Source organism: Ascaphus truei, chromosome 4 (genome assembly GCF_040206685.1).
Source record: "Ascaphus truei isolate aAscTru1 chromosome 4, aAscTru1.hap1, whole genome shotgun sequence".
Classification (NCBI taxonomy): domain Eukaryota; kingdom Metazoa; phylum Chordata; class Amphibia; order Anura; family Ascaphidae; genus Ascaphus; species Ascaphus truei.
This window is the reverse complement of record NC_134486.1, coordinates 325,358,828-325,371,004: the sequence shown is the minus strand read 5'-3', so window position 1 is coordinate 325,371,004 and position 12,177 is coordinate 325,358,828. Positions and strand designations below refer to the sequence as shown.

Below are 12,177 nucleotides of genomic sequence, written 5' to 3'. Positions count from 1 at the left end.
GTCTCAAGCTCGTATTACACAAGCCAATATATATATCAATCACTGTTCCCCCCTGAACACAGAACTACTAATGCTGTTTATAAACCTGTTGGCTCGCAGGGCCTGAGCCTCTGCAACAGAGATCCTGGGGCGATATATTTCTACCAATTGGTGCAGTGCCTCTACCTGGGAGTGATCCCAACAGAGTGGGAGGAGCCCCTCACAGGACACAAGCACAGTAATACTCTCTGGCATAAACAAAACGGTCTTTACTGAACACACATATATCACTTATCACTCTATAATTGTGATAAACAATACTCTCCCTCAAAGAAAGTATAACCCTTCCCCCACCACCGTGTACCCCCACACCGTGTCCACAGTAATGTCTGAGGCCCTTGGCCAGTCTGTCACTTAAGAGTCTCAAATGTAACCCCCACTTTATTAGGCATGATCAGTGCCTGATGTACCGGTATGTTGGTGCACGTAAAATATGATACCTGCCCTGTGCGACGGCACCTGGGCCCTTAAATATCTTCAAAAAGGATCTGCCGACCTCCAGCGCAATGCCCTGGTTGCACCAGCGCGGGGATCCATCAGGGGCGATCCCACCCTGAAGATAGTCTTGCTTTCTCGGTGGAGTAGGCCTGATCCCAAGCCTCTTTGCGGGAAGCGCAGCGTGCGCTGTATCCCTTACTGCCACTATATATAACACTACGGGGCAGGGTCCCTAACCTAGGGCCTGTCCCTGAAGCACAACAAGCTATAATAGGGCTCAGGACCTAACTGGGGCCCAGGGGGCTGCTGGCCTAATGCAGTGGGTCACAGACCCCTGCACTCACCTCCTACCCCTAGCTCTTCCTGGTCCTGACTGCTAGCGTGGGCTCAGCGCACAAAATGTATCAATCCCTGGAAGCAGGGAATTGCTCTAGCCCTATTGGCTCCCTGGCATCATGTGGAGTCCCTGCTATAGCCTCCTAATAATTGGCTGCCCTTTCGCTCGCGTGTGCTGTGCATGCGCGACCTAACAAGGGCCTCCCGCCGCACATCGACACTGCACATGCACAAGGGAACAAACATGGCGGCGCCCTGTGCTGCCGGGCCACCGCAGAGCCACCGGAGCGCTCCCTGCTCGGCCCCCACCCTCTAGGAATGCCGGCGGGTCTGCCACTGGGCTCCGGCAGGACTCGCCATCGCCCCCACCAGCGGAGGTAACGAGGGGGGGGGGTCACTGTCGGCACAAAGGGTGCCCAGGGCTACACATATATATACATATATACACATATAATATAAACATATATATACATATAAGCCCCCGGACGAAGCAAGGGGTAGCGAAACGTATGTCGGGGCTGTGTATGTACTCCCCCAGGAATCCCCTAACCTTGCTCTGGATCACTGCTGGATACTCATCTCTACAATTCATACCATCACTCAATCTCCTTCTCAGGACTTACATGCATTTCATCTCATGGTGACTATTCAGTTATCTAGCATGGTTCCTCCACTGTGGATATTTATATATGTCATTAATTAACCTTGGTGATTGAGTGGTACTTCATTAGCATTTAGGTAGAGTACTCTAGTATCCAGTTTTAGATCCCCCTTTTTGACCGGCCGTCTATAGATACATGAGCAGGTTCTAATTAATCTTTTTCTGGCTTTATTCATTCTGCACAATACTTTGATCTTTAGGGTAAATTTAGAATATATTATATTTTTTTTCCTGTGCATAAACCAGAATTTATGTCTTAGGGGTTCCGAGGGGACTGTTTTAATATTTTGTGTAATTCATGTGTTTTTTTCATTGAATAAATCCATTTATAATTGATCATTGCTTGAGTGCTTTCAGTGGGACTCTTTTCCTTTCTTTTTGTTCATATATATATATATTATACACACACACACACACACACACACACACACACACACACACACACACACACACACACACACACACACACACACACACACACACACACACACACACACACACACACACACACACACACACACACACACACACACACACACACATCTTTTTTACACTTTGTAATATTTTGGAAATTTAAATATGTTTTGGGAGGACTAATGTAGATGCTATCTTAAGTGGTTTCTGTCATTACTGTAAAGTATATTTTGGTGTATTTTTTTCCTTTTTAACGAGTATAAATGTATAATCCCTTCGAGAAATAGTTCCTTCGAGAAATATGTCTGTTTTTGTAGTCCACATCTTCTCATGCTGGTGATCGATGCAGTAGATTGTAATAAACAGGAGCCCTTCCTTTTTGTCCTTGGATTTTGACATGACGTATGGATTTAGAAGTAGAGCATCCCTAAACACACTATATTGTATAGATGATTTTCTAATAATACAAAATATAATGATATACAATTATACTATATAGTTGTTGAAGAGGAAGGAGGACTCCCAGTTTAACATTTAATAATAATAGTAACTTTATTTTATATAGTGCTTTTCTTCCAATGGGACTCACCGCGCTTCACAGTGACAGTATATTGTGCACATTACGCCACACTTTGGATTTTTTAAAGACACAATCCTTACCCAGATGAGATTACAATCTATGTTTTTGGTGGCTGAAGCACAAGGAGATAAAGTAACTTGCCAAAGTCACACGGAGCTGACACCAGGACTTGAAGCACTTAACATCAGGTACCTGAAAATTATTTTGGCCTTGTCTAGGGTTCTCAAGTGGGCCACTTTAGCTTTCTATATTGTCTTAGCAATATACAGTAGGAAGCCAAAGTCAATACCCTGGAGTAGGCCACATAATTAATCTATGACCTGTGTTTAAATCTTTTGAAAGCCAGAGTGTCCATGAAGGCATGCTTTCATGGCCAATACGGTAACCAAGAGGTTACTCTAACTACCCTACTACCCATTGCATGGCATAGCGGTATAACTACTTTGGCATAAGGGGGGGATAACCCCTCCCCGCATAGCTACACTTGTCTGCATAACCTCCGTCCCCTGGAGATGACTACGTTGGACCCTTAAAGGGAAGGAATCACATATTACATTAACTAATGGTGTGATTTCCTCGCTTTTGCCCGAGTGGTGATTTTCAGGCAAAATGAGCAGATCACATGGTACATCCACCAATACGGTTGGTGAATGTACCATATGACTTGCCCTCTGTGTCTTCACAGGCCTTATGTAAGGCCTGGGACGTCTCTGAAGACTGCAAGAAGACAACAAGGTAACATTCTGGATGAAGAAAGAAGAAAAGACAGAAGGCAACTTTAAAGAAATCAAGAAAGAAGATCTACTCACCAGAGACTACTCTTCAATCAACAAAGGATTCAGGGCATCAAGTCAATTTAAGGATCCACAGACATCCACCTAAGATTGCATCTAATTGGAAGAAGGCCATCGGTTCTTGATGTATTTTTCCTTATTTTTCCTTTTGGTTTTTCTGCCATCTGGCATAGATTATTTTGAAATGCTTTTGATGTTTTTCTTTTTAATTTTGCCATAGGGCACAGGTTTTTGGATTTTTAATTTTTATTGGTCATTGGGCTTGAATTCAGTTTTTTTATTCTATGGTTGGACATCAGCCTTTTAGTGGAGATATCTCTGGGTGTCCCTGAAGATGAGCAGGGTGGCCTTCATCCTGGCAGGAGTAAGTAATTCATGTATTTATTTAGGGTGGTAATTGATTGCCAATGTTGCTATCCATACTCCCTTTGAGGACCTAGGTAGCAACAGTGACACATTTATAGATTCGAATTATAGTTTTTTTTATGATGTATTTAAATATATATATTTTTATGTGTTTCTTTTTATGTATTTTATGTAATGTATTTGATGAATTATATGGCCAAAATCCCTTTTAGCCACATTTGGCTAATAGACTAATTGGCCATTACTGTAGGGGTGGCAGTTGTTTTGTTGGAGGGGTGGAATATTGGGGTAGATGCTCTGGTGTAGGGAGGACAGGCTGGCCGGGAGAGTTACAGGGGAGGTTGGGGAGGATAACCCCTTGTATGCCATAGCGGGCGTAGTAGAGTATTTAGGGTATTTGTATTAACCTCTTGGTTACCTTAGAGGCTATGATTGTCTCAAACTACTGGCCAATTTCCCTTCTCCCAATTCTATCCAAAGTCATGGAAAAATGTGTCCACTCCCAATTAAGCGATTACTATACCAAGACAAATTTCCCTAGCCAATTCCAATCTGGCTTTCGTCCCAAACACTCCACCGTAACTACCCTGCTAAAAGTTTGCAATGAAATCCAGTGTGGAATGGAACGGGGACAACTCACTGGTGCAATATTCCTAGATTTTGCAAAGACTTTTGATACTATTGATCATGTTATCCTGCTTAACAAACTCCAGTGCTCTGGAATAGGGAAGCATGCTTTAAACTTGTGTAACGGTTTTACGGTACCCCACCCAATCTCATATTGCCCCTGTGGTCTACTGGCCCCATTACATGTCTGTATGTCGTGTGGTGCACCTGCTGGCTTACAGGACTCCTGAGTCTCCCGCTTGGTTGGTATGGGGATATCAGCATGACAGGCATCTGAGGTAGTGTGATCTGAGTCCTACTCACATACGATGCAGCGCCTCCACCCCATCAGGATCTCTGTGGCTGCAGGGAGAAGTGTCTGATGGGGACCTCTTTCTGGGTGCCTCCTTCTGTGTAATAACTTTACTCTCACACAGCAAGGATCTTGTGAAACTGGGCATCTTTATTGCATGTTCAGGCAGACTGCCCCTCATAGCGGTCGTCCTAGCCGCTCATTTTGGTGGAGTGCTTCCCTCTCAGAAGTTCCTCCTCTCTCTCAAAAGAGTTGGATCACCTCTCCCCTAAGGGAGATCACCATCTGTGTCGGTCCCTGATCGCAGTGGTTGAGTAACTGGTCTTAGATCTGACAGTCTTGAACTGCTGCAGACTTAACACTTGCCCTTAGGCTAACACACTAACTTTTGGCAGTGCAATGTCTTATATAGACTCAGAAAAAAGCCACACCTCTTGTGTCACTAACAGTGGACACAGACCACTCCCCTTGTATACATATGACACCTCACCAGGGTGTGAGGGCAAACCTCCATGATTGTTGCTGGCAACCCTGCATACTTACCAGGTTTACTGCCAGCATGAGAAAGAGCTGTATACCATTTTTATACATGGCTACACTGGTTTCAGTCCTACCTATCAGGTAGATCCCAACATGTGTCCATCTCAGGCTCTAACTCCGACCCCCTGGATATCACCTGTGGTGTCCCGCAAGGCTCTGTTCTGGGGCCCCTACTCTTCTCAGTGTTCATTAATGATCTTCCCACAGCTTGTAAGGAAGCTTCAATACACATGTATGCAGATGACACAAACCTATATGCACACAGCCATAGCCTCTCTGACCTTCAACACATACTTCAGTCTGACTTTTTGAGACTCAAAAACTGGATTTCCCAAAACAAACTGTTTTTAAACACTGACAAGACTGTAACAATGGCATTTGGGACCAAGACTAAATTTTTAAAGCTGCCAGCGACTGAGCTCCAGATTAGAACCAACGCTAACACCACCCTAACCCCTGTCACTAGTATTAAATACCTGGGCATATGGTTTGACTCCCACTTAACATTCGGGATGCACATTGATACCCTGACAACCAAGACCTATGCCAAACTAGGGGTACTTTACAGGAACAAATCTTCCCTAAGTCTCCTGGTCAGAAAGCGTATCGCACAGCAGATGCTAATGCTAATGAGTGACTATGGAGACATAGTATATGGCTCGGCACCTCAAACCCACCTTAGCAAACTTGACACCCTCTACAATTCAATTTGTCGTTTTGTTCTCCAATGCAACTACAACACACATCACTGAGAAATGCTCAAAGAACTAGATTGGTCATCACATGAGTCTAGGCGCAAAGTTCACCTTTCCTGTCTTGCCTTTAAATTCTTTATGGGCAAGCTACCCAGCTATCTGAACAAGCTCCTCACCCCTACCACATGCAGCACTTATCACCTGAGATCAGACTCCAAAAGACTGTTCATGGTCCCAAGGCTCAACAAAGTATCCGGCCGCTCCTCCTTCTCTTACCGTGCACCCCAAAACTGGAACAACCTACCAGAGACTCTCACATCCACCACCAGTTTAAGTTCTTTCAAATCTAAGGCTGTGTCACACTCTAATCTGGTCTGTAACTGTTTCTTACGCCCATAATATATATTTTCTTTAACTGTGCATGCAATGTCTTGTATATAATGTATACCCTGTTTATTTATGTAACTGTATTTGTAACCATGTATTATTTGTCTTAACTCTGTGCTCAGGACATACTTGAAAACGAGAGGTAAGTCTCAATGTATTACTTCCTGGTAAAATATTTTATAAATAAAAATAAATAAATGATTAGTGGCTTGGTTACCTTCATGAGCAAGTGAAAGGGATTCAATAGGCGCAAACAGCATAAAGTGATCACTATTTTTAAAGTGATTAACTTATCCAGCACTCAAGAAAAAATCTATAGTGCAAGTGTGAGTAATAAAAATAAAAATAAATACAGTGATAATATAATACAAATGTAAAGTCTTAACTCCCTGCTCAGACCCACTGGTGGGGCCTGTCCTCACCGGTCCCAAAACATAAGAGTATATTCATACAATCCAGGGGGAGTGTAACAGGGGACTTACCCTGTTCAGAAAACTTGCCTCTAATCCAGCAGTGTGCTGGTTAATTGACCAGCACCTGACTGATTAGAGGTGTTAGATAAAGCCTGCCTCTGAGACAGGAAGTGAGACTCCTTAGCACACCTGTGAACTGAACAAGGAGACAGATGTCTTGAGCCTGCCAGAAGAGACTGCACGCTGCCATCAAGACATAGGGGAAAGTACTTCTAAACCTGGAGAACAAAGAAGCCTTCCCCTACAAGAGGCAGATAAGACTTTCCTTTCTAAGACTTTTTGTACTGTATATCTGCACATATCAAGATATATGTTTGGGACTGGGAGACATGCTAATCCAAAGGGAGTTGTGGACTGCATAGATTTAACTAGAAATACTCCCAAGTGGAACAGAAGCTTTGTTTGACCCCTTATTTGCATACGTTTGGATGTTTTCTTATGTTAAAGAAACAGGCGCAATAAAAGCCGTATTTAATTTCACCTTAAAACAGTCTCCATTGCATACCTCTGCACATGTCCTCTTACAGGGAGCATGTGGGGAGAGAAGACAGCAACACAAACAATTTAAGTGCAGGTGTAATGCAACTCTGAATAATAGTCATCTTGTAGCTTGGCACTATACACAGCCTACTCACAGGATGCTAGATGTTTAAAGGCAATTTCAGACAAAGCTGTGGCTGTCAGTTCTCAGTTAATCTGGTGTGGTCAAAATGTAATCCGCAAAGCTAGAAGAGATGACCCAATAGTACAGTATAAAATGGTCACGTAACACTGAGTGGGAAAGAATCTGCACAGCGTGTAATCTCACCGCCTCGCCTCAGTTGGACGTCTATTGTCCAAGGTGAGTTCTCAGCGACCGGTCAGTAACCAGCTGGTGTCATCCGTGGTTTCCGCTCCATCGCGTCCTCGAGACTCTGATGTCACCTCCGATTTGGTTCTCGCGGTGTGCAGGCTGCGGCACGTCTCCTACGTCTCCTGCCTAGTGAATTGATCCTTAGCAGTAGTAATGGTTGGGCATTGGCCCTTACTTGTTCAGTCAGAAGAATAGGAGGAGCACGCCTTCATCCTGAGTAGTAGTGCTGGCTGCTAAGGCTATCTATATATGTGGTGTTCTCAACCACTAACCTCAAAATTGCAACATTAATGTATGATTCTACTAGCTAAATAGGAGTAAGAAAGGCCCATCAGTCTTGAGAAAGCGCATTGGCAAAACGATCGTCAGCAGAGGCTGACTAACTTACTGGCAGTATCACTCTGAGCTCTTACTACTATTCAGCATTATTATAGCGCTTATCCCAACGTTCACCATATGCAAATGAGTGGATAGACAGACATTCATTTTGCCTGAAATTTGCTTTGAGGGTAAACAGAGTGAAAATAATGTATTTTATCTAATTTGGTAACAGCCGTTATTAGCGCAAAAGTGATGGACTTCTGGGGATCTACCCCAAAGTTGCAGCTCTACAGAATGAAAGTTTGTTATTCTATTCTAGGTTAGTGTCTTTTTTTTTTTAAATACACGAATAGTATATATTTTTTTAATTTGGAATGCTGAATCCATTCTTTCTGACTCCACTAAATCTGATCTTTTCCTATATCTATAAATTCTCTTGCTTAAATAAAACATATTATTATTAACATCTTTAAAATATAATAAATAATGTATAATTATTATTGCTATCCAAGGACAGAGCTGTACATCATATGCTATTTATCTGCCAGTTTATTCTTTTATGCCCATCATTAAGTCATTAGCAAACAAGTTACAGAACAGTGACCCTATTATTGATCCTTAAAGTACTCTGCTTACAACTCTAATTCAATCTGAATAAGTCACGTGCAATTGAACAAAATAATACAATATATGTGTCTGCTAATGTAACTGCATTCCATGTTTTTCTTTTCTTAAAGGCTGAAGGAGTCAAGCACTTTTATTCACAAACTGTACTTTTAGAGGCAACTGGTACTGGAAGTGCACCTCAAACAGTGTCCAAGAGTTTATCATTCACTTTTCCTGGTGACGTGGTGAACGGCAGTGAACAAGCATTTGTCACTGTTATTGGTAAGAAATGTATTATTGCCTAATTTCTTCAGTAATGAGGATTATTCCTTTCTATGCAGGTGTGCTTTTGTAAGGTAATCAAATCCACAGAACATTTAAAATATATAAATTGCATCTAGAGAATGTTTCATATGCATTTGTCTTAAATTATGTTAGCAAGCGTTTTGATTTAATTTCAATACAATGTTCATTTAACAGATTTTTTTCATAATCAGTAATATTTTAGTGAACATTTTCAAATAGAAAGTAATGTGCTATCATAGCTACAAACATGAATATTTTGCTTAATTAATGCAATATCTGTTTTCATCAGGGGATCTTCTTGGACCTTCAATTGATGGTCTTGCGTCTCTGATACAGATGCCACATGGTTGTGGAGAACAAAACATGATTAACTTTGCTCCCAACATCTATGTGCTACAGTATTTAATAGAAACTAAACAGATAAACGGAGAAATTAGAACTAAAGCCACCGGTTACATGGAACAAGGTAAGTGTCCACTTAAATAACACAGTATATTGAAGAAAATTACAGATCACAACTTCAGGGAATCTATAGACTACACAGTATATTCTCAATATGGTTCAGAAGTGCTCCAGTGTCCATGACTTTAGAAACTGGCAACATTTAAAACATTTATATTTTACTACTTTTTTCAAAATGCCACCCTGAGACCAAAGGCCATCTTCTTTATCAAAATATGTAAACAAATGTACTGGTAATGCATAGATTAGATTAGATTACCTCGTTATACAAAATATGTCAGGCTTAATGGAATTCCCAAGACTCGCACTTATAAGAGGCATCTTTTATGAAATGCACACGTTTTTAATCTGCTTGTATTGCTCATAGAACATAAATGGAGCTTTCACACAGATATCCCATAGCATAATTATGTTTAATTCTGACACTATATTTATGTATGTCATTTCCAGAGTTTCAGCTCTTAAATACTGCCTGAAGTATAAAGTTGTAAATAAAAACAAACCAAGGGAAACAATGACAGTAGCCATGGAACATGTACAGTTGTGTGAAAAAGAAAGTACACCCTCTTTGAATACTATGGTTTTACATATCAGGACATAATAACAATAATCTGTTCCTTAGCAAGCCTAAAAATTAGGTAAATACAACCTCAGATGAACAACAACGCATGACATATTACACCGTGTCATGATTTATTTAACAAAAATAAAGCCAAAATGGAGAAGCCATGTGGGAAAAACCAAGTATACCTTATGATTCAATAGCTTGTAGAACCCCCTTTAGCAACAATAACTTGAAGTAATCGTTTTCTGTATGACTATCAGTCTCTCACATCGTTGTTGAGGAATTTTGGCCCACTCTTCTTTACAATGTTGTTTCAGTTCATTGAGGTTTGTGGGCATTTGTTTATGCACAGCTCTCTTAAGGTCCAGCCACAGCATTTCAATTGGGTTGAAGTCTGGACTTTGACTGGGCCATTGCAACACCTTGATTCTTTTCTTTTTCAGCCATTCTGTTGTAAACTTGCTGGTGTGCTTGGGATCATTTTCCTGTTGCATGACCCAATTTCGTCCATGCTTTAGCTGTCGGACAGATGGCCTCACATTTGACTCTAGAATACTTTGCTATACAGAGGAGTTCATGGTCGACTCAAGGGCTGCAAGGTTCCCAGGTCCTGTGGTTGAAAAACAAGGCCAAATCATCACCGCTCCACCACCGTGCTTGACAGTTGGTATGAGGTGTTTGTGCTGATATGCTGTTTGGTTTTCGCCAAACGTGGCGCTGTGCATTATGGCCAAACATCTCCACTTTGGTCTCGTTTGTCCAAAGGACATTGTTCCAGAAGTCTTGGGGTTTGTTCAGATGCAACTTTGCAAACCTAAGCCGTGCTGCCATGTTCTTTTTAGAGAGAAGAGGCTTTCTCCTGGCAACCCTTCCAAACAAACCATACTTGTTCAGTCTTTTTCTAATTGTACTGTCATGAACTTTAACATTTAACATGCTAACTGAGGCCTGTAGAGTCTGAGATGTAACTCATGGGTATTTTGCAATTTCTCAGAGCATTGCACGGTCTGACCCTGGGGTGAATTTGCTGGGTCGTCCACTCTTGGGAAGATTGGCAACTGTCTTGATTGTTTTCCACTTTTTTAATAATCTTTCTCACTGTAGAATGATGGACTTTAAATTGTTTGGAAATGGCCTTATAACCCTTCCCAAATTGATGGGCAGCAACAATTGCTTCTCTAAGATCATTGCTGATGTCTTTCCTCCTTGTCATTGTGTTAACACACACCTGAATGCTCCAGACCAGCAAACTGCTAAAACTTCGGCTTTTATAGAGGTGGTCACACTTGCTGATGATCAATTAATTATTGAGGAACCAACCAGGAGAGGGGCAGTACTGGATTTGGTCATATCAAACAATGTAGAAGTAATATTAAATATTCAAGTCCTGGAACATTTTGGTAACAGTGATCATAACATGGTCTCATTTGAAATAAATTATCAAAAAACTGATTACTTGGGTTCAACAAAGACCTTAAACTTTAGAAAGGCAGATTTTAATAAACTGAGGTCTAATCTACAAGTAATACACTGGGATGATGTTTTTTGCAGGGAAAAATGTAGAAGATAAATGGTCAGTCTTTAAAACATTGTGAGAAAAGCACACTTATCAGTGTATACCCTTGGGTAATAAGTATAAAAGAAATAAGTCAAAACCAAATGTGGCTAAATAAACAGGTAGGGGATGAAATGGACAAGAAGAGGAAGGCGTTTAGATTCTTTAAGTCAGAAGGGACGGAGACATCGTATCAAAATTATAAGGAATGTAACAAAAATTGCAAAAGGGCAATCAAATTAGCAAAAATGGATAATGAAAAAAGGATTGCAATAGAAAGTAAGGTCAACCCTAAAAAGTTCTTTAAATTCCTTAATAACAAAAAAATGAGAAAAGAAAATATTGGACCATTTCAGTGTGAGATGGGTAGGCAGATTATTGGAGATAAGGAAAAAGCTGAGGTATTAAACAAATTCTTTGCCTCTGTGTTTACCAGGGAAGAATCAAGTTCAATGGTAGTGCCGCAGGAGGAAGCCACAACCTCCATATTAATGAACAATTGGTTAACTGAGGAAGAAGTTCATAAGCGACTTGAAAAAATTAAAGTAAATAAGGCACCTGACCCTGATGGCATACATCCAAGAGTTCTCAAGGAGTTAAGCTCAGTAATAGCCAAACCATTATATTTAATATTCAAGGACTCCATTTCCACAGGCTTTGTATCACAAGATTGGCGTAAAGCAGATGTGGTGCCTATATTTAAAAAGGGAGCTAGATCACAACCGGGGAATTACAGACCTGTAAGCCTGACTTCAATAGTGGGGAAACTTCTTGAAGGTTTAATACGGGATAATATTCAGGAATACCGAATGGAAAAGAAAATTATTAGTAATAGTCAGCATGGATTTATGAAGGATAGATCTTGCC

The 12,177-nt window shown here is 41.1% G+C and overlaps 1 protein-coding gene across 2 annotated transcripts in view; it reads left to right on the top strand.

The window, feature by feature from the left end:
- Positions 1-12,177, top strand: part of LOC142493648 (CD109 antigen-like) — a 181,266-nt gene that overhangs the window by 137,752 nt on the left and 31,337 nt on the right. For both annotated transcript variants that reach the window (XM_075598012.1, XM_075598011.1), the window contains 2 exons: positions 8,554-8,704; positions 9,018-9,194. In XM_075598012.1, coding sequence (XP_075454127.1) covers positions 8,554-8,704; positions 9,018-9,194 — 328 coding nt within the window. The remainder of the gene's footprint in view (positions 1-8,553; positions 8,705-9,017; positions 9,195-12,177) is intronic.